Source organism: Cariama cristata, unplaced genomic scaffold (assembly GCF_000690535.1).
Source record: "Cariama cristata isolate BGI_N322 unplaced genomic scaffold, ASM69053v1 scaffold10617, whole genome shotgun sequence".
Lineage (NCBI taxonomy): Eukaryota > Metazoa > Chordata > Aves > Cariamiformes > Cariamidae > Cariama > Cariama cristata.
In genome coordinates this window covers 9,416-32,878 of record NW_009624942.1, presented here as the reverse complement: position 1 = coordinate 32,878, position 23,463 = coordinate 9,416, and the positions used below count along the sequence as shown (strand labels likewise).

The 23,463-nt window shown below is 35.7% G+C and overlaps 1 protein-coding gene across 3 annotated transcripts; it reads left to right on the top strand.

Moving 5' to 3' along the window:
• The first annotated feature begins 1,551 nt into the window (after positions 1–1,551).
• PLEKHA1 (pleckstrin homology domain containing, family A (phosphoinositide binding specific) member 1) lies at positions 1,552–23,319 on the top strand. 3 transcript variants are annotated; one of them, XM_009703399.1, is made up of 12 exons: positions 1,552–1,716; positions 4,497–4,553; positions 6,046–6,091; positions 8,131–8,228; positions 10,875–11,006; positions 12,696–12,839; positions 13,848–13,916; positions 17,127–17,191; positions 18,042–18,105; positions 19,336–19,425; positions 20,579–20,619; positions 22,890–23,319. In XM_009703399.1, the coding sequence occupies exons 1-12, from the start codon at positions 1,576–1,578 to the stop codon at positions 23,113–23,115; spliced, it is 1,173 nt and encodes a 390-aa protein (XP_009701701.1). In that variant the 5' UTR covers positions 1,552–1,575; the 3' UTR covers positions 23,116–23,319. The 3 variants fall into 3 exon arrangements, with proteins under 3 accessions (XP_009701701.1, XP_009701700.1, XP_009701702.1); XM_009703398.1 differs by lacking the exon at positions 20,579–20,619 and having other exon boundaries at positions 22,890–23,317; XM_009703400.1 differs by lacking the exon at positions 22,890–23,319 and having other exon boundaries at positions 20,579–20,683.
• Positions 23,320–23,463: the final 144 nt, after the last annotated feature.

The window sequence follows — 23,463 nt, the reverse complement described above, 5'->3', positions numbered from 1 at the left end:
GTTAGATCCGGTCCCTGATACCAGACTTAATGTATCAGACTTGAGTTCCCACCAGAGGATTAGTTTGGTGTTGGGCACAAAAAGGTTAGTTATTTTACAGATTGAGTTAAATGACTTAAAACAGTTTGCTAGAAATTCTTCTAGTATGGTACCGAAAATCATGATAATAGATTAAAAAAAATTCTCAAAGTGGTTGAATTAGTCATATAAAATAACAGTTGTAAATACAAGCATATCTACATGTTTGTATATCTGATCCCCAAAAATAAATTTATGCTTATCTGTATATAAATAAACACTTTGAAATGTGATTAACTGTATATCATGTTTTACTCTGATACATCAGTAGCTAGCTACAGATATTTATCAGGTATCTGCCTCATTGTGTGTGTAATAACTATTTAAATCAAATAACTTTAAGGAAATAGTCAAGGTAAACTATTTCAAGAAAGATTAAAAAGAAACTTCTGCATTACACAGTGAGACCTGGAAGATGTTATGATAAGCGTGAAGCGCTTAAACTTTCTATGTCTCATGTTAATATTAATATTGTTGGATATGTACTATTTCTGAGTTTTGTGACAAAATGTAAAGAAGACTGAATTGTTTCTTTTCTGCTCTGGAAAAGATTGACATCAACCTGATTTTTATCATACTTAAATGTTGGCTTATTGCCATTTTTAGATGAGTATGCAAATTTATCTTTGGTCTTACAAAGCTGGCTCTTAAGGTAAAATGACTGTCCTGTAACATAAAAGGAAACAAAAAAAAAAAAAGAAAAGATGCAGTTGCCTGCAGTAAGACAGAGCCATAAAAGGTGAAGCAGGAAAAATGGGAATAGGTGGTCAGCAGTACAGATATTTATTTATTTATTTTTTAAAGCAAACCAAAAAAAGGCAAAATACCCCCAACCAAACTCAAAATAAAAAAAATCCATGTGGATATTGAGGATTTCAGTTTTGGACTAGCAAGTGTGTTCATCTCTCTGTTGCTGCACATACAACTTCATTTTGACTATTTAATATATAAGGATGAAAAGATGTCTGTTCTTAGGCATTATTAGACAAAGTCTTTTTGTAAGAGAACATAAAAATGTGAGCAATGTTTCTAAAAGCCTTTTCGTTGAATTTGCCTAAGCAAAATATGAAAAAATCACGTTGGACAGTAGAGCTGCTGACAAAGATCCTTTCTTGACCATGGAAGGCAATATCAAAGAAGGAAGTGTAAATCTAGTGTAAGTTGTAAAGGAGAATCTGCGATTATTCTTTAATGATCTTGTAAAAGCTAGTCTTGATGCTCATCTACTACTTAGCACTTGTATCTTTGCACATAGGGTATTAGATATCCGAAGTATATGCTTCAAAGAAGTAAGAAGGACCTGTCTAAAAAGTCAGTGGTGGTAGTGGGAGGAAACAGCTACGCTTCACCTATTCTTCTGTAGAAGCTTCTTTAAGCTACTAGTTGAAACTGCTTGAAATGTCATGGGTAGGCACTGAACAATTTTAAAATTAGTAACGAGGAACTTTGCTTAACTTCTATGCTTTTTGTTCTGCAGTGTGATGTTCAGGGTCAGAAATGCCTTATGTGGATCGTCAGAATCGCATTTGTGGTTTCCTAGATATTGAAGAAAATGAGAATAGTGGAAAATTTCTGCGGCGGTACTTCATTCTGGACACACGAGAAGACAGTCTGGTGTGGTATATGGATAACCCACAGGTGAGATGTTCTTGGCAATAGTTTCCAGGCTTCTGTCAATTTCCACTTTTTCAGAATTTTAACAAATGTACTTAAGAAAAATGAGATTTAGTATTAGCTTATGAACCTGGGAGCTAGCGAAAAAAATTAGTTATGTAAGTGAAATAATTGTAAATCACCTTTGCTAGTATGTGCAGTTTTTTAAAGAAAAAAATAAAGTTCATATTTCTATTTAAAACATTAGCAATCGCATTTATAGTAAAACATTAAAACCAACTTCAACGTCAACGAGTTGCCAGCATATGGAATCTAAGTATTGACAGGAGATTTAGAGATCAGATGGGAATCTCAGTTTGATCCCACATATAAATTGGTCATTAGTTTTGAGTCATGATGTGCTATATTTATTTTCTGTCAAGTGTCTTGAGTGTGCATCACAGGTTCTCCTAGGCGCTAGGTAGTGCTATATAATATAACCAGATGAGCCAAATCACGTACTAGTTTCACTACCAAGTCTTTTAATTTACCTTTAACCACATGTGGAAGTATGTAGTTTTCCTTGCATTGCATGGATCAGTTAGCTGTTTGATATTACTTTACCTCAACAGAATCAGTCATTGAAAAGCAATTTCTAATGATGCTTGCAATTTCAGTGCAGCATGAATGGTATATGAATGAGGAAAACTTGCATCCACCATGATGGAGTGCATCCTTTATATAAAAGCTACTTTTACAATGTACGCGCTGTACATTGTTCTCCCCTATGCTAGAAAACAGATAATTACTTAATGTTTAGGTACAGAGACAGTGAAAGCATAGGATCTAGGTCAGCTGGCAACTGTCTGCTAGAAGAAAATTCATGTACCATTCTGCTGGGAAGACCAGAGTTAAAATGCAGTAGAAGTCTACTGTTCAAAGGAACCAACAAGAAAAAGTTTAAATGATGTGCAGCTAATGTGATTTGTGGCTGAAGCATTTAGCAGTTCTTACTGAGGAGAAAAGAGAAAGAATTTCTGGAAATAAGAGAGACTTCAAATGTTTGATCTCAATAAGTGATAAGAAGCAATTCTTTTTTTCCAGTTTCTCCTGTAATATTACCAAGACATGTGGGTAAAAACTTGAAATACTGTAGAAAGTGCAATTCTTTGGAAGTTTTAAGACTAAGGATATTTGCAGTGCACACCTCTTAGAATTTTTAGTTTAGGCTTTCTTATCTTTTCTTTTCCTCAATGTTAGCCTTCATGTACAAATGAAAAGGTGCCTTGCAAGAGGCAAGTTGAAGGTTCTTGATTTTCTTCCACTGCTTTAGTTCTGAAGAACAACATGAGTTTTTATAGAGCCACTATGCGGACACCATTCCTAATCCTTGATGTGATAAAACTCTTCGTACGGGATGAGTCTATGGTGTGTGCAGAACTTCGCTGGGCCCTTTGTTGCTGATAGAAGTGCTCTATTTGTATCTGTGAAAATCAGTTCATCTGTTCAAAGAAATAGTGTTTTTAAGTTTAATGTTTTAAGTTTTTAAGTTTAGATTTCAGTCTTACCGATAGTCTCACTTCAGTCTATAGTAAGCCTAACCTACTTCTTACCTTTGAAATATGGAGTATAAACCCATTATTTGTCTGTCTTTCTGACTCTGTGGGTAGCATTAAGCTCCTCTTCGTGATGTGGAGATTCATAGGGCACTATGGAATAATGAAGAGCACTTTAGCTGGGGAAAGGATCAGTGAGCAGATGCAGTACCATGCTTATGGTCTCCAGGGAGGCCTGTAGTGGGAAGAATGATACTGTAACATAAAAAGTCATTTTGAAAGTAAAAATTGTAATGGACAAAATTTTATGGAAAACAATGTTCTATTTAAAGGAACAAAATTAAGAAGACTGTTTTGAAGGAAACGGTTAATAATAAAGTTAACCATGTTTTGTGAGGCTCAGTTCTTGAACTGTTGTATTTCTAGGCTACTACTGTATTTCAGGCTCGACATTAGAAAGAACTTCTTCACTGTTAGAGTCGTTAGGCATTGGAACAGGCTCCCCAGGGAGGTGGTGGAGTCATCATCCCTGGAGGTGTTCAAAAAACGTTCAGATGTGGTACTTCAGGACATGGTTTAGTAGACATGGTGGCGTCAGGTGTATGGTTGGACTTGATGATCTTTGAGGTCTCTTCCAACCATAATGATTCTATGATTCTCCTAGCTGATTGTGAATAGTAATGTAAATGTTCAGACTAGTATGTTAAGCAAGGATGTAAAAGCAGTGGACAGCTCCTTTTTGGATTGTAAATATACTCAGGCTTATCTGCAAGTTTAGGAAGTATTATGGTCTTTCCTTGCAGTAACTTTAGTATTAAATTAAGACTATGATTTTTCAATCCATTTTGGAAAATACATGACATGGTCTTTGAAGTATCTGACATAATAGATGAATGTCACTTCTTGTCCCTTCCGCCTGCCCTGGTCAAAATACGTAAGACGCCAACATCTGTTAAGGAAAAAGTATTCTTTCCGGATTTCCTGGATGCAGACCTGCAAGAATCCTTTTTCCTCTGGTAAAATACATAACCCTCTGAAACAATTACTATTTGTATTGTTTCTAGCAGTCCTTCTGTTTTTAGTTGATTAACAGATGTGTGTATAATAAACAAGTAGTTTAGATCCTGTTTCAAGCATACATTGTGTATTGTCTATAAAAACACACAGGATTTTCTTTTTGTTTGTGGAATTACTTGCTTTTTATGTGTAAACACTGACTGTGATATAAGAATAAACTAGTTTCACTTTGTAACATATGATTTGTTTCAGAATCTTCCCTCTGGATCTCCACCTGTTGGAGTCATTAAACTTACCTATATTTCAAAGGTAAGATAATATGCAAGACACTTGTTGCTAAATTTTTGGTGATATCTACCAAGGGCGGCTTCTGAAGGCCTCAACTTTAGGCAATTTTAAATGCCTCTTACGTAGTGCATGGGAAGGTTTTTGCTTGTGTGCTACTCCTGAATTTTATAGAAGTGTTACAAATGCTTCAATAGTATCAGGTTAAAACAGTAATTAGTCTGTTCTTATTTTGTCTAGGTTTGTTTTGTGACTTCAAATGGCAGCTCTTTGCAATGCATAGAATTAATGTTGCTGAACTATATGTTCCAGTTCTTTATGAGTATTTGAATTCCAGTTAGTCTTGGACAAAAGACAGACCATTTATGAAGTAGAAGATAAGTCTTTGGGTGTGATAGTTTGCAAGTAATAATGATCTTTAATAGATAGAACAGAAAAGTTTCTAGAAAGTATTTAGTTCATTACAGTCTGAATACACTCACTTCCAAATTTGTCTGAAAGAAAACTGTGAACTAAGAAAGTCTTCGTGGTTAAATTTGTAGCAGGTACTGCATTAACAAATAAGTGGAGAAAAATAATTGACCTTCTCTTGTCCTTCTGCTTGTTTCTCATCCTTCCTTTGCTTTTCTTGTTGTCATACTGCATCTTCCCACCTTCCTTGTTTTGTTTTTGTTATTCTTTTAAAAGATGTCATTGATGCTGGTTATATCATGAATACAGAAATGTCTGTGGAGACCTGCTTATGTCCTTCCTGGGTTCCTTCTTCTATGCTTACTTTGCTCCAAACCTCACAGTTATCTTAAGAAATTTGAAATCTTGTATGTCACTTTTAATGGGAGCAGGAGTGCTCACCTGTGCCTTTGCACTTGTGTGCACCTTTGCAGGCAGTGCAGGTGTGCCTCCTGTGCGGACGCTCTGTTTAACTTTCCGTACTTCTAGTTACGTAGTATGTGGCTTTTGTTTCTGGCCATAAAAAAAGGTGTTGATGTGAGAGACTCCTTTGCCTTCTTCCCCACCCTTGATAGAAGTGCTCTGTAATGTAAAAATGTCAACTCCTCTCTCAAAACAAGGCACCCATTTCTCCTCCCCCAATGCTACAACATTTTAGAGACTCCTGAAGAAAAGTGGCCATTATTCTTTTTATATTAATGAACCAAAATGCAACTGATGTCCTTGACAGTATGAAATGTTCTTGAATTTTTGGTTCAGTTGAGACATAGAACTTCAAAATGCAAATAGAAGTGTTATATTTTCAGATTTCAGCATTTGTCTGGTAATGAATCCTTAAACTTAAGGACTAGGTACATATGGCTTAGGCTGTCGTCTTACTATCGGTTGCAAATCTTGAACTGAATTTTATATAGTATTTTTTGTTATATCTGTATAACTTTATATCTAACAAGCTTGCTATGTTGCTAATCTTCAAATTTAGCCACTTGAAAGAGAAAAAAAATTGTGATATCTGATATATATTTTGTATGCACAGTGATATTTATAACTTTAATTTCCCTACTAGGTTAGCGATGCAACTAAGCTAAGGCCAAAGGCAGAATTCTGTTTTGGTAAGTTCTTGCATGAGGCATGTGCATAAAGTACATTATTCAGAAATTTGAAACAAAGGTAATGTTCTGCAATTCTGTTACCAGATACAGCTGGTGGTGTATTTTTTTAAAAATAGCTTGTATTTACGGTTTCTTCTTTAGTATGAGGGAAATGTTGACTTCTTCATAAGGTGTTTTTGAGGCTTTTCATCTTGCAGCTTACTGAGGAGTAGGTGAGAGCTGTTTTTCAGATGTTTGAAATTTTTGAGGCATTAATAAGCTAATAAAAAATGATGGGTATTTTCGGAACCATGGCATGCCTGTCAGCTACGAAGACAAGTAATTTAATTATTTTAATCTGTATTACTGATAAAAGAGTTGATTTAATTGATCTAAAAATACTGTCAGCGAATGCTCTTATGTTAAACTTCAGCCTCTGTTGCTGCACCAAAGAAAAGGAATTTGCTTTGGGGTACCTTCTGGGTTTATTGACACTTAAACTTGTTTAAACTTGAGTAAAGCTTTAGATAATCATAAAAGCCCCTTATGGTCTTTTTTTAGATTTTTCTTGTAAGTAAGTTGTCCTGAATTTACCGTAATTCCAGATTTTTTGGACAAGCAATCGTCATTCACAAAAGTACATGTAGAGACTGGAATCAGCCTCTGCTCTGTTTATGAATAACTATTCTTTATGGCTGCATTCACGTAAGAGTTTTAGCTCAGATGAAGGTACTGAAAATGCCTGAAGGTTTTATGACAATTAGTTAAGGTGTTTTTTGCCATGTGCAGTGTTGTACAGGCCCAGAGAAGGCAGCTCCACCGGACTTGTGTGGTCTCTGTGTTGAAGTTCATGAAACACTTGGTAAATCACCAATGTGTAAGGCTTTGAGGATTCTAGACTAGCACCTAGCATGTCAATTCAGTGCCATCTACAGATTCCTCTGCACATGCGTGTGTAGAGGTGTTTGTCTTCATCGGTTGTAAGGTTGCTCTTGTCAGTGGGCCAGCTCTAAAAAGCCTTAATGATCCAAGATGCTGGCTGAAAGCTTTTAATATTTCTGATTTATTAAAGCATTTTTGATATTTTTAGAGAAAAAAATTTACATTGATTGTCTTTCTATTTAAATACCAGGAGTTGTTGTTTCAGTCAACTCATTATACAGTTCTATATTTTGAATTTATATTTGCACCTAATAATGTTTGCTTCAAACCATCCACTTTGGGGAGAAAGATGATAGAAGAGTAAAAAGTATGTGTTTCTCCATGTGTTTGCTGTTAGCAGTGACCTGAAGAACTGTTAAGTTATAGGTAGAGTGGTGAATCTGTTCAGACTTTAGCTGCAACGCTCCAAAGTTCTGGGAAGGTTTCAGTCACTGTTCACCTTAGAACTAATGTCAAGATAAGCTCTTTCAATTTGTGAGAAAACTAGCCATGATTTTTTTTTTTACTCTTACACAGAAATATGTCCTTTTTGGATAAAGGTATGCTAGGTGTTGCCAGGTAGATATATAAACTTACTAAAAATATGCTTTCTCTGCCAAGTCACTAAAGTTTTATGCTCTGGCTGTTTTAAAGTTGTTTGATCATATACTTAGTAATCGATACTGATTTTTCCACAAATTTAAAAAATCAGTGATCATAGTCATGTTAATGAGTTTGTTGCAAAGGATAACAGATACTGGTCAGCATTAAAAGGAGAAATTGTGGAAGTCCCCAAGTGTAAAACTTTGTTGCTTAGGGAAATTGAGAAAAGGGAAATGGAGCTGTAGAAAACTCTGATAAAATTCAAGGCTTTATTACTATGTAATAAAAATCATTTAACAAATTGTGTATGAAACTGTTTAAGTGGAAAGCTTAAACAAAAAAAAAAAGTTTTTTTAGAATAAAGCAAGCCTGTCAACTGGATGTATGTATCTTAAGATGACTTTCTGAAAAGAAATGCAGCAGAGAGCTTAAATACTTCAGCTGGATTTTCCATCTGAAATCAAATCTTTTTATGATGGTGTTAAGTTTGCTCTTAAATTTCAGTGTTGTTAACTTTTCATAATGGTTTTTAACAGTTATGAATGCAGGGATGAGAAAATACTTTCTACAAGCCAATGATCAGCAGGACCTAGTTGAATGGGTAAATGTTCTGAACAAAGCTACCAAAATCACAGTAAGTGGTTTAGTTGATGTTTAGCAATGTTTTCAAATGGTGACTGTCTCAAGGTGCTTAAATGTAACATTTGCCTATGGTTTTTATGCTAGAGTAGTCTTTTTATCTCTACAAGCAAGTCGTGGCTTGGCTTTCCAAGGCTTGGAGAAACTGTACAGAACTCCCCCTACACTTGAGTTTATTTTACTTTTTGCTTTGGAAATGGGAACAAAATGTGATTATCTTTTTCATTACAGCATATGATGGTTTCTAATAATTTAAAATTAACCATACACATTTAACATTAATTGAAATATCTAGAAGACACTTGCAAGCAATTAAAAAAGATACACATACATTTGCTTCGTGTCAAAAGTTTGTGTTGCTTAAAGTATCACTAAAATAATGAGCAAACACATCATGCCATTATCCAAAGGCTCCCTCCTGACTTCAAGCAACATCCATTCAAAGAAACATGAATGCATTCTTTTGATAAATGTTAAATCACTTCTCTGGTTTGTACCAGAACAGCTTGTTATCGCATGATAGAAAACCCACATATTACCTCAGTCTTTTCAGGAGGCAGAAGTTATGGTTTTGTTTTCTGTCCAGTTTCAGGGAAGTGATGACATGAACTGTTTTGAGAGCGTACACTTACAGAGAAGGGGTCCTGAGCGTGGGTGTGCACATTCATATTTGTTGTTCAGTAACTTTCTCATTTTTAGGTTATCCAAGGATGTTTCCATGAGTTGTTTGCATTGTTTTCATGTAGCCCTTTCTTTTGAGTTATAAAAGTGTTACTACTAATAATAAATAAAAAAAAACCAGAAACACAAAGCCCTCTCACTTGGGTTTTTCATAAGGAGGGCACGCCACAACCAGTCTTGAGTTGTTTCCCGTTCAAGAAACAGAGTGAATAAAGAATTAATTGCATCAAATTAGAATTTAGTCTGAAAGCTGTTTATCATATGTTTAACTTGCATTCTAAATGGCTGGTGAAGTCATTAGTATTTTTTGTCTTTGAAGGAACAAGCCTTTGAACTGTTAATCTGTTCAGAGGTTATTTAGTAAGGCCAGTTATTTAATCAAATAATTAAGATAATTCAATTATTAATATTCATATGAGCATTACTTTCTGTAGATTGTAATCCTCCAAGATCCACTGCACTTTTTAGTACTCTGGGTGCTGATAATTTCAAAATAACTAAGCCTTTGTAATCTAACCCATTGTGTTTCTCTCTGAGTACTGTTTGAAAATGCGTTGATATGAGAAGGTGGTTGTGGGTTTGGTCTGTAACATTTTAAGTAGGAGTTTGTGACAGCTGAAGCACTTGCCTATAAAGCTGTAGCTACAAACTCTGTCTCTTGAAAGTCTGAGGCCTGTGATCTGCATGGCCTAGGAGAATGGCTTATCCTTCAGTGCCAGACTTGGCTGTGAATGGAGTCAGCTTTTACCTGTGCTAGCAAAGCTGGGTGTTGTGTAGGGCTAAGGGGATGGTGGAAATGAGAGACTGAGCAAGCTGCTGAGTGCCACCTTCACTTGGCCAGGAGGAAGCTGTCCTACAGCTGACATTTGTGCTCTCAGGACTGTTTGTACTTCTTTTACAGGCTGTTTCGGTTTTTTGTGTGTTTTGGGGTTTTTTTTTATAAGCAGTCCTGGGCCTAGGAACTAGAATCACAGCAGACTATAAAGTAGCTTTGTTTTTGTCTAGATCAGTTTAGTTTCAAGTTTTGAATGTGCCATGGTCTTGGATGGTAATTTACTGTGTAAAGACAATTTGTGTGTCCCTTCTTTCTGAAGTAATTTGGATGTCCTATGTAAATATCCAGTAGGTTGCTGGCTAACGTATTTTGGTGTGAGACTCTTGATCTCTTCTTGTTGAAGTCACTTCAAATTTATTATATTAATATTAGAGGTGAAAGGAGATTATAAATGAAAATGTCTTAGGTAACCAGTTAGTGCGTTTCTTAGGTTACAGATTTTCACTGCTTGCACAAACTCAGAAATTTGAGTGAACATTTTAGATCAAAACACTGATTGGGGAAATTAAATTCCTGTGGTGTTTTGATTACTTTAGTTCCACATTTGAGATAATTATCTAACAGTTAATGATAGTTAGATAGGTGGGGTCATTTTGGACAGAATTTAGCAATATATGTAGGATTAATGGAGGCAGTACACACAGTCTTCATGCCAAGTATTGGAACGTGAGTGCCAATGTCATACTAGTCAGGCATCCTATTTGACAAAAGTATTAGTACTGTAGCCCTGTGTTATGGCCTTACTGTGCTAGCTCTACAGGCACTGGGGCGGCTCCCATCTAAAGCACTTATTACTAAAACTGAAAGCAAGTGAAAAATAAAGAACCAGTTCTTCCACAAATTAGTAGTGCTTCTTGAAGATCAAGTATAACACTTACGGCAAAGCTAGGAATTGATTTTTAGATTTCAAGACACCTGGTGAAATGTCTTTATTGGCACCAGTTTTCTTATGAGAACTAAAGCATAGGCACTGCAACAAATTTTAATGTAAGCTATTTCTAGCCTTCTACAATTAGAGAACATTTGTTAAATGCTGCTGAAGACAAATTAAAAATTCTTGACTAATGATGAGGGCTTTTTTAGGTCTTCATAAAACTTATCTTGGTTATCATATTCCACTTTCAGGTACCAAAGCAGTCTGATCCTCTCTGTCAAGTGGATAATGCAAATCGTCAAGCTGAAAGCCCAGGTGGAAAGAAGCAAGTCTCTTACAGGACAGAAATTGTTGGCGGTGTTCCTATCATTACACCTACCCAGGTAATACCCTTAAAACAAGTGGGCTATTATTTGATAGAGGAAGCTTTGTTGTTTGACAAGTGAGAATAGGTTCTGTATAACAATATAGCTGTCAGCTTCTTACCTTGCGCAGAAGACTTACACTTTGATGTGCCCCGTTTATTGATACTGACTGTTTTTTTTTGTTGAGGATTTTATTCCCTTTATACAAGATTACAGAGAATTATACAAGACTATAAAGACTTACTGAGTTTTGTTGTGTTGTGTTTTTTTTTTTTTTTCTCACAGATAATCAGTTAGTATGCTGGAAACGTCTTTTTGTGTGTGAAAGGAATTGTTGGTGTTAACAATGCCAAAGTTCTGTCTTTTTAACCGCCAGGAAAAGTGAGCAAAAAAGGAGGTGATTAAGTCAGCTGATTGTACATACACTACGTTATTAGAGGTAGTAGGGTGGACAGCAGATTAAACTGTTGCAGAAGGGCCTTATGAAATGGCATGTGTGGGCAAATAAGGTAGCAAGAGAAATTCAGTGAAAATAAATGGAATGTAAGGGATTCTGGGAAAAACAATCCTAGTTTTTATAGAAAATACTAGATTGTAAAATAACCATTTCCACTTGAGTGAGAGGTAAGGGTTACAGGCACACTATGAAAACATCATGTTAGTGTTCAGTAACAGTGGAGGAAAAACCCTGCAAATATTAGGACTTCGTAGAAAAATAATAAGGAGAAAAACAGAAAACATCTTTGTTGCTGTATCAATCCTGTCTTTGACCAGACCTTGGTTACTGTGTCCAGTTTTGTTCTCATCTTAAAAACTAGAACTGGAAAGGTTCAGAGAAAGACTTCAAAGATGACTGGTCCATGTGGAATGCTCCATACAAGGAACAATTGAGTGGGCTAGTACTCTTCCGTAAGCAAAAGAAATAACTAGGGGGGGATGTGAGAGCTCCCACAGAATCACCATTGGCAAGAGTGAATGGTGTAAACTGTCTTTTCCAGTATGAGAGCTATGGGCTTTTAAACAAAGCTAATGGGGTAACCAAGTGAAACAAAGGAAAGGAATTCTTCTTTCAGTGAGTAATAAAACATAGGGTACTCCTTGCCAAAAGATGATATGGATGCAAGAAACTTCCCTGAGTTTGAGAGATTGGACAAGCTCATGGAAGACAAATCTATGCAGTGTTAAGGATATAGACCAGTGTCTGTTTCTGGAAGTTCCCTGAGCTGAAAATAGTTACAGATTGGAGTAATATCATGTAAATGACATGTATACACCTGAACTGGATTTAAACAGTTGGTGAATTCTAATGTGTCTTATGGTCCTAGAATTAGCTTTTTCCTTGCTACAGCCACCTCTAGTGTTTTGCCCTTAAAGTCATGTTATAAGTGTGCACTAAATACATGCATATATCTTGGTTTTAGGTCTGTAACATTCTTCACTGAGTGTTTGTCAATATTGTTTGAGAATACTCAGCGCTTTCTTAGTTTAGTTTCTAAATGGAGCTTGCAAGCATTCAACCAGAGCCCTTGAAGAGCCTTATTGGTTGCTTCTAGAAATCAGTTGAAATACTTTATCCTTTCAAACGAATTGGAAATGGGATTTGTGAGCATGGGATGATACAATTATTTCCCATTATAACTAGTATAGTTATTCTTTGACCTTTAGAAAAAACCTGAGAGTATTCTGAACTTTCCTACTTTTTTCTAGAAAGAAGAAATCAGTGAATGCAGTGAAGGGGGTGATAGGAACTATTTGAAACGGTCACAAAGCCACCTTCCTTATTTTACTGCTAAGCATCCCCCAGATAATGCTATTATCAAAGCTGGTTACTGTGTAAAACAAGGAGCAGTGGTAAGTATTTGAGATCAGTGTGTTTCATTAACCAAGAACAAAAGTCCTAAGGTGGTAGTTGTACTTATCAAGTAGATGATTAAAAAAAAAAAGACATTATTACCAGTAACTTTAGCACTACTGACAAGATTAAGGATGGCTAAAGATAAAAATTATCTGCCAGTAGCATATAATTTGTGTCTGTATTACTTCTTTTCATGACTTTCTTCAGCGTTGTGTTGTTGGAGATGTTTTGGAGAGGAAAAGTGTGTGCACAGAGACTTTTGCATTATGGTTAGCGCATTCTTCTGTTCTACAGTTATGTAGAAATCCGTATTTTGCTTACCAGAAGCATCTAAATTAAGGCAGAAGTTCAATGGTCTGCATGCTTTTTAAATCACTAAAATGTTTAGAAAAAGCTACTTTTTCAGTTCAGAGGAAGAATTGTACAACTTGCCAGACTGATGAATACAAGTGGAACTATTCACATGATGCCTTCCTAAAAAAAGGAACAGATAATTCAGATTAAGATATGCATGCTTCATGAGTTCTCAGACTCATTTTATCTTGGATTATGAAGCTTCTTTTTCTTACATTCCTTTTTTGTATTTAAAAATAAGCTAGAAACCTTTAACGTACTGTCTTTTAACACTTCTTATGGGGTATTTGTTTTCCTGAGTTGCTACAGTTTCAGTTGAGATTGTTGAAAAATTCTTATTGTAGAAAAAAGTAGCTTCTAGAATCTTGAATTTTGCAGTTTTCAAAAAAAAAAAAATGTTAATTTGGCAGTCTTGCAGAATTATTTTGGGGCACTATATATACACACACACAAAACACATAAATATATGTAATATATTAAAATTATTATAGATGTATAATTAGGAATAGTTATGAATTAAATAACGACATATATTATAAACTAGAATTATACATATAATTACATACAGGAATGTATAAATAATATATAACATGTAAGAATATTTGTATTTTATATATAAAAATATATAAGTATTTCTTTTCCTTTAACAGATGAAGAACTGGAAGAGAAGATACTTTCAGTTAGATGAAAACACAATAGGATATTTCAAGTCCGAACTGGTAAGCTTCCAAATGTGTGTTATTTTCCAGTGATAGAGGCAAGAAAATCTAAAGAAATACCCTTGTATCTGAAAAATGTGCAGTGCTGCTCCTGCAACTCTTAACTCTGTACTGTAATAACTTTTCATGATCGGGAAGAACAAAAAATTAATAGGGTCGCTGTTAACTTGGACTTCTGTTTGGGGGACCTGTCTGTAGGGCACTGAAGAACAATAATAGGATATATTCTACAATCACCCTGATTTTTTTATTAGTATCTTATGTCACTTTGTACTCATATATAATTAATTATGTTCTTGAAATAGCTGCTCATTATGTGGCGAGACAAAACTGTAATCTTGCAATTCTTAATTTAAAGTTAGAACTATAGGGTGTTTTATCATACAAGTGATGGGATCTTTTCCCATACACTTGTTTCGCTAGGGCGGCCAAGACAAGCAAAGAATTCTGCTCTTCAGAAGCAGTGCTTACCGAGTTTGCTTCAGGTTCACGATCCTTCTTCCCCGCTCATCACTCTTGAACCTTTTGTCTGATTTTGACCAAAAATTACGTGTCTTCAGGCTTCACTTAAAAATGAAGTTGCTGGTACTGGAGACAGTCTGTTTTCCCCAAAAAGGAATGCCACACTTACTAAACATGAGAGAATCTGTACCTAAGGAATGGAGTCTGAGTTGTAGAGTATTATAAATTAAGGAAAATTGAGTTTACAGGCCAACTGTAAGATGTCAAATGTCAGGAACCCACATTTCAGGCTGTTTCTGAAGAGAACTTTTGCTTTACTGTTAATGAGAGAGTATACAACAGTAGCAAGAGTTTGATCTTACATCATTATCTTTGTTAAACTTTCAGTGTAACACAATTCTGACTTATTGCCTGTAATAAGCCCTCTATTTTTATTAAAAAAAACCAAACAACAAACCTGAGTGCAGATTGCTCACAAGCAAATTCAGTGAAGAATTGTACTGTGTGAGAGTATACTATAAAGATGGTAGAAATGCATACACTTTAGTGTTTCATCATGTCCCTTTCCAGTTTAACTATTTTGAACAATATAAAAATCTTGTAGTGTCCTCTATTCTTCAGGCTAATATCCCCTTGCTGTAGTTTGAGAAAGATACTGGACTGACCAGCTGTCAGATGACAGGGAAGTAGATCCTGCTTCACAATTTTTACTGGAATTAGGTTGTTTACCATTTTAAGGGAGTCATCCTTCTTCTTTTCAGGGAAGTAAGTACTGAATAGGTAGAGAATACAGTGTCCTTTTATCAGACTATAGCAGTTAATCAAAGAATTCTATGGTTAGAAAACCTAATCACAATAACCATGTTTCATACAGTTTTTTAAACAATTATGATCTGCCTTGTCTGAAACATACACGTTGGAGAGAAATTTAATCTGCACTGGAAAGAGCAAAACTTTCACAGAGCACAGCCCACCAAGAAGAAAAGATCCTGCAACAACTTAACCATATGTCCATGAGGCTTTTATTTATCTCCTACAAATGCAAAAAAGGTCGAGTGCTCTCTTCTGAAGATTTCAAGTGGTGAATTATTTCCTTTCAGCAATGTGTGGGATCTCAGTTTCCCTAATAATCTCCTGTTCCTAATGAGAGTAATACAAAGATAGGGGAAAAGTTCAATAGCAATTTTTTGTTGTGCCTTTGTGGTTAAGAAGGCCATGGCATGGAGGTCATATTCAGCTATTACAGCATCAGACATCTAGTTCTGGAGAACTTATTTCTGTTGGACTTCAGTTCCCAATAGCTGCCATCTTCAGTCAAGTATGGCTCTTTCTTGAAGTGAGTTTATCTTGACAGCCAGCCTGCTCACCAGTACTTCAAATGACTCTTACTGGATATCTTGAGGTGCTGTTGTTTTGCATCTGTAGAAATATATCTGAGTTCTCTGCTCTCAAAAATGTAAAAAAATGTTGTTGTTTTTTTTAATTGAAAAATGTGTGGATTCTGGAGATATTTTTGTTGTGGTGGTTTGGTGTTGTGTGTCCTGTCTGTGTCCCCCTGGTCACGCTTAATGATCTCCTCTTTTCAGTTTGCGGAAGAGCCCATATCAGTCTTCAGGTGGAGCATAGTGGAGTACAGGCAATATCAGACTCAGAAAATTATAAGTTCTGAGCTGAGGTGTTCCCTGCAACAGGTGTCTGTATCGTAGGGATGATCTTGCAGTTCACACTTGATGTATTACTTTGAAAACTCTGTTGTAATGGATGAGCGAACCTAGGAAGAGCAGGCCGGAAGACTGGAAAAATAACTGAAAACATTGAGTTCTAAGCTCAATACATTTGATCTGCTATAGAGACAAGGGATCTAAATGGAAACTGACATTTGAGGATGGTTATACTTGGGTGACATTCGCTGTCTGCTATAAAAACATAAATCTCTTAAGTATATGTAATAGAAATCATGGAGAAAGTCATTCCAGAGCTGACAGCTTTTGTTTTGTCTATAAGCTGAAGCCAACTGAAGTTGTCAATTGCAACATTAAAGAAAACACATTAGGAGGTAAAATAACTTGTTGTTTGTTTGTGTTTTACTGTAGCGACCACAGGAAAATAATAGTGTGTATGACATTACGTTGTCATGGCAGAAGTGAAAGTATTTCTGTTTGAATGTTCTCACTTTTTTTCCTATTGTGTGAAACTTTGACAGAATTGTAACACTTGTTTTTGTTACGGTAACAGAATTTTCATATGCTTTAAAAGTAGTACTTGCTCTTTTACAGGTTTGGGTATGATTGATTTGTTTGTGTTAGTATTGAGTACAGGATACAACTAACCTTATTTAAAGCCATGTCATGCAGTACAGTTAACAAAGCATCTTGTACTGTAGCATTTCATAGCATATGACTGTAATCACAGTTTTACTGAAATATGCTGCTTGAGGCCAGATTCAATTTTTCTGATCTGGTTAGGGGAAGGGGAAAGGGGTGGTTGTCTCCATTATGGTAAAGTGAATTAATGTTTCTGGGTTTTTTACTTCTTGATTTGGCCTCTTCTTCGTTGCAAGTGCCATAGTTGGTTTAATACTTAGAAAAGCAAATAAAATTTTGGTTGACACCACCTTTTGCGTAAGTGACTGCCTTGAAAGTCTCATTTATTTAAGTCTGCTGCTGTCAACTGTCCTGACCTCTGGCTTTCTAACTATATTCTAGTTGTTATATATACTCTGCTGAAACATTTTTGCCTTTTTTTCAGGAAAAGGAACCTCTCAGGGTTATACCACTTAAGGAGGTCCATAAAGTTCAGGAATGCAAACAAAGGTAAGGAGAGAAGCACTGATGCAGGGGATGTAGTATGCTGTTTTGTTATGGCTAGACTGCTCATTGGAAGCCATGGAGAACTTTAATAACTTCAGTTGATGTATGCATGTGTCATAACTCTTTATTTATAGGACAGTAGGTAGTTTTGTGCACAGAACTGGTTTTGAGGGTTGTGTATTAGTGTGTATTTCAAACTCATAACATTCAGTAGAATGTAAATGCATTGGACAGGGGTGGAACAAAGGAATACCATGCAATCATGAGTTAGAGATGCACAGGTACTGTCTGATTTGAGGCTGCAATTTCAGGAGTCTCTATTCTGCTTATATAATCTCTAAACTTTTGGAGGACCTTACCTTATGTTAAATGTCTGAATTTAGATGAGAACACTCTTCCTCCTGCCATTTCCCTCTCACCAAATGGCAATATACTAAGGAACGAATTGCCTTTGTAGTAGTTATGATGGATATTGAATTTTTTTAGCAGCGTACTGTTTAGGATTTATACTTAGCAAAGACTTAAAATATAAATGTGAAATTTTACAGAAACCTGACTAGACAATAAGTATTTTTAAACTTAACATGATATGGTTTAGAATGTTCCAATTAAAATATATATAGTGGCATGCATGCCACTGGTAAACTAAAGAGTCTTAGAACTAAAATGAGTAAGAGATGCTGGTTTTCTTTTTCTACTTGGTATTTACCAAAAAAACAACAGTAGGGTGATAAAGAAATGCAAAGATCTTCAGACAACAAATGCTCTGATGCTCTACACATCCTAGTGTCTTTTTAAAATGAAGTGGGAAAGTTGTACTTGCTGTTGAAGCATTTTTGTGTTTCACTTACAGTGACATAATGATGAGAGACAATCTCTTTGAAATTGTAACAACTTCTCGAACCTTTTATGTACAGGTAATTTCTTTTTTTAAACTTTGGGCAAAACCAAGAGACTACCATAATCAAAGCAAAGAAGCCATACAGTTTTGCTTTTAAAGTTGTATTTAACTATGCCGTGATTTTCAGAAGGAATGCGATCTTCATTATATTTCAGAAAGATGCATATAAGAAATGTTCCACATAACAGCAAGTGTTGTATTGGTAGTGTATGAAAATAATAAGCACTAAATCCTAATGTGATTTTGTTGGCATTTGGGTCTTCAGATTCTGTAGGATGAACTCAATATATTAAATATTTTATTTTGAAGTGCAGAATTTTTATATTGACTTCTCAGATTCAAGCTAGTTGCCATGTTAAAATATCTACTAAAGCACAGCAACATTTAGAGTTCAGTACCTATTTGGTAATATGTATCCATAAGCACTTTTTTCCACTGTGTGTCACCTTCTAAATGTTTGGATATAATACAAATCGAAGACTTGCTTTTCCTAGATGTGTGGGAATGTGATGCATGTAGAACTGGAAATGATTTTTGAGTTTCTCTTGTAGGATCAGAAAGGCCTGCACGGTCTAATACAGGCAGTGGTGTCAGATACTGAGTTATGAGCTGTCCTATAGCTGAACATAATTAAGTGATGTGTTGCAGAGGTCTTTGCTGGGTGGATGTGTGAGTTTAATAAAGCTGCAACCTAATTAGGAGATAGCTTTAGGTTTTTATCTGTCTTTATCCCAGATACGTACACCCTGGGTATTCACTGTTAATCTGTTGCATCTTGGTTCGATTGTTGTTGTAAGTAAATGTGCAGCTGACCCTCGACAGAAACTGATTTTTACTTGACTGTAACTCTTCACTAAATACCTCATAGAAGTGTAGCAGTGACTGAAAAGTACAGAAGTTATGTCACTGGCCAAAGTCTGCTAAGAGGAGTCAGCGGATCTCCTGTAAAAATTTCTGTTGACACTTTAATTTTTTTGTTTGCTGAAAGTAAGAATTTGAGTCTAGACTATGCAAATCGTATGAAAGTACTTATTTCTTGCTTATTAATATATATAACTTTATACATATAATAGTAAATTCAGGGTAAGATTTTAAGAAATGTCTGGCTTAAGAAATGGAAGTCCCTATGGCTTTAAATAACAGACTACTAAAGTAGGGTAAGGCTGTCATTTTAATGCAGGTGGTCAGGACACTGGGAAAGTTGAGAGTTGAGTATGTTAAATATAATGCATATTGTTTGATCCAGGCGGACAGTCCAGAAGACATGCACAGTTGGATAAAAGCAATTTCTGGGGCCATTGTAGCACAGCGGGGACCTGGAAGATCAGCAGCTTCCGTATGTTACTCTGAACCTCAGAGAAAATGTGATTAGTTGATGTTTACTTGTGCACACAAAGTTCTAGTTGTGGTTTTTTTTTTTCCTTTTGTCTGTCCTCTACCCTGTCCGGTAGTAACGTGGCATCTTTGCATGAACTTTCATACAGACTGGCATAAAATATTTTGCATTTTTAATGGAGCACTGATTTTACTCTTACCTGTATGTAACTTTATATGCGTTGTGTTGTCTTGAACACGTAGATAATGCAAGTGCTAACCTAGAAAAATTCTTCTGAGTTTGGTATGATCTTTGTCACTACTACTAGTTTGGAAGTAAAATTGAAAGTCTCTAATTCCTGCGAGGTGTTTCTACTAATTGCTGAATTTTGCAATCAAATTACAATATCCTGATTTGTTTTTAACAACTCTCACTACTAGATTGGCATTCTCTATTGTTTATAGTTTATTGTATATGCAGATAAAGATTCAAATTTAAAGTAGCTTCTCTAAGAGATTTCTGCTCGCATGAATTAGTTTTTTGCTGTTGGAAATGTAGCGTGAACACCATCTAGCATTACTGAACTGAGGCGCTATGACAAATCTTAGTATTTGTGAAGCCATGTGGATGCTAACATTTCATACATACTTGCATTTAAACTGTGTTAGATGTTCAGTACAAAGTACAGTAACTTGCAAAAAGTAGTGAAGGTTACTGTAGTGTCACAGTATCTCTAACTATGTCCAGATTTAACAAATGGAGTACTTTACAGTTCAGATGTTGAAGGCTATGGTGTTCACTTTCTGGCTATGGGACGTTTTGTAATAAGCTGGATATATCATTACCCCCATAATGTGAAATCTAGTAATTTAGATCTGGCTTTTGACTACACATTTGCATTGATACTGTGTTTCTGTTAACTCAGTCTAAGCTCTCAATTATATTTTGCAGTGGGGAGCTGCTTCATGCTTTTAAATAAAACTTGCTGTTGTAAATTTTGTTTCTTTTTGGGGGGAATGAAAATATGCAGATAACTTTGTGTATGCTTTTTTTTGTGGGGCTTAACTGAGCAATCTAGCTATTACTGTCTGCATCACTTCTTTCTTTTTCCCCTCTCTTCTCTTCTTTCCCCAAGTATAGGTTACTCTAATCTTAGCTTTGCACTGTATTCCAGATGCGGCAGGCCAGAAGGCTGTCGAATCCTTGTATACAGAGGTATACATCAAGAACTGGTGAATGCAGCACGTATGTGGGCTCTCATGTAAACTTGCCTTCTTAACAGAGGGCTAGGACTAAAGACTAATTTGTGCTATAAAAAACTAAAAATAATGCTACCTGTTGTCACTACCATTACTGAAAACTAACTCATAAATTATATCATGCACTGTTTTTTTCTTACTTTTAAAATAATTGGAAATGAAAAATGGCAAAAACATGTATTTATATGTCAAAGCATACTATATATTTAAACGTAACTTATGTGATGTCATTTGAATAGAAAAGTATTAAAACTAATTTGCATGAGAGTTCATATTTCCATTTTACTTTACATTTTTTTGAAACTGCGCAAAAGCAAGATTAAATTTAAGCTACCCACAAACTAATACAGATGCGTGCACACAAAAAATGCACATCGTAACTCTAGTAATTGAAAGGATAATATTGTAGCCTGATTTGCATGGCTTCTAAGTCTCTGCATGAAATTATTATTTCAAACGTAGAAGCATTTTAATGTGTAAATGGCACACTGTTCAAAGTAGTACACCTTAGGAGTAATACAGCAGCATAGTCTCTTAACTGTGAAATTACAGTCAGTGTGGGTAGTAAAATCTAAGTATCCTTCCGTTCAATTTAGCAAAAAGTTTATTATGGAGATCTTGCTCTAATATCCCTTACTTTTGTCCTATTTGCTGAATTAAAATTATTAATAATAAGAAAAATAGTAGATAAACCACTGAATCATATGTTCTTCTAAAGCAAATGTATTAAAGTGGAGTATCAAGTCAGGTATGAAATAAGGCAATGTAAATGATGTGAAATATTTCACTGAAATGGAACACAAAACTGAAGTCCAAAAAAAGTTGCACAGCTCCTTCACCAATAATATTAGTTAATTTATAAAAAGAAATACAGTAGTACTTGGCAGAATCCATTATGATTAAATTTATGAATTCATGACATAGCATTCTAAAAGAAACTTGGAAAACTGCTGTGAAAAAATAAGTATTTCATTTAGGATGTATATTTGCATCTTGGACACATCTGTGATGGTTTTTTTGCTAACGAATGTGCTTGAAAAGTGACTTGATTTGTGTACACACGAGTTGGCAGATTCCTTTAGGTCATGTACTAACACTGGTGATGGCAGAAGTGGCAGCAGCTGCAGCTTCTAATGCGTGCAGAGTGAAGTATTCACTGCATCATCACACATCATTTTGATCGGATCATTTACCGCTGTATCCAGCGCTGTTTTAGATATCCCTGGGTATCTGAGGCATCCTTATAGAACTGATAGATCCAATGCAGAACCTGAGGAATTTTTTATTCTGAAGATACAGCAGCTGTAGGTCAGGCAGGATATCTTAGGACATCTAAAATGGTACTCTGTGCCTATGCTTTAGATGTCTAAATCATTCCTAGGTAGTCTGGGGACTTCTTTCTATCAGTAAGTAAAGAAGATTATTTTCACAGTATCAATCTAGTGGAGTTACGTAAAGGTGAACAGAATGGCAGTTAACAATAAAAAACACAAGAAAATAACTTGACAATTAGAAGGAATAGCTTAAAGATCAGTTTCTTTTTTAGATCCATTAACTTCGGAAATTGTTGTACAGTGTTGATAACATAAAATTGTTACTATTTTTCTTTGGTCCCTGGAATAAAATTGGGGACATTGGTACTCCGAGAAGAAGGAACAGTAAAATGTGCATTACTTCAGAATTTAGGTAACTTCGGAAATTGTTGTACACTGTTGATAACATAAAATTGTTACTATTTTTCTTTGGTCCCTGGAATAAAATTGGGGACATTGGTACTCTGAGAAGAAGGAACAGTAAAATGAATTTAGGATATGAATGCCTGATGCATACGGATATGTTTGAATACATTTTTCTTTTGGAATGATGTCGCTTTCAATGGCCTTTAAAGTGTGTACCTTCAAAAGGTTACTTAACATCTTAGTAAAATGAGAAGCCTCAATTTGCTGGACTGTATTATAAAGCCTAAAGAGCTGCTGAGCTTGATTTGAGAAATTTAATTTCTTCAAATGAAGAAACTGATGTTGCTGTCACATACTGCTGTAAGCTCACATTTAATAATGCACCGCCTTGAGAAAGCACCTGCTTCTTGCTGCTGTGGCTGATGCTTCGCTTTGTGTATTTTCTGTCTTTTTTTTTCTTTTTTTTTTCTCTGAGAGTGAAATCTTAAACTGCATCTTTCCAACATGATGTCAATGACTTCATCTGACACATGCTCTTCTTTTCCAGGAGCATACCGAGTCTTCTTCCGAACCCAACCATGCTCTCCGTTCTGCCATCCCAGCCCCAGCCACCTCACATTCCACAGCCGCTCACGGCAGCCCTCTGGTCCCAAACCCTCACACCAAATACCCTGCCTTGGAGAAGCGAGGATTTCACGAATCTTTTACCAAGGCCAAGCCAGGGAGCTACAAGATCCAGGTTGTCGCTCCAAGAGAATCAGCTTCCAAAGTGACTGAATGGGGCCTCTCAGAACCCCAAAGTAAAAATGACACTCAGGAACAGGATCCTGGCCTTGTGGATCTGGATGATGCAAGCCTTCCAGTTAGTGATGTGTAGTGATGGAAGTGTTTGGAGAATGATCCATTTGTTCGGTCCTCTAATTTCCTTGCTTGGACTTTTAACCAAAGAAAATTATAGGAAATGAGAACAAAAAAAACCGGAACACTGATTTTTATATATATGTATGTGTGTGTTTCTGTACACACATGTGTATATATGATGTGTTTGTACATTGCCTTTCAGCTGAGGGTCAGAAATGGACCTTATGCGTTTTCTCAAAGCCTGATAGTAAATCTCTTAT

Bases quoted from the DNA above. Each gene is read 5' to 3' on its own strand.
- PLEKHA1 (XM_009703398.1), top strand. From the start codon at position 1,576: ATGCCTTATGTGGATCGTCAGAATCGCATTTGTGGTTTCCTAGATATT. The intron at 6,092-8,130 runs GTAAGTTCTTGC...GGTTTTTAACAG, and splicing joins AAAGGCAGAATTCTGTTTTG to TTATGAATGCAGGGATGAGA. The intron at 13,917-17,126 runs GTAAGCTTCCAA...CCTTTTTTTCAG, and splicing joins GATATTTCAAGTCCGAACTG to GAAAAGGAACCTCTCAGGGT.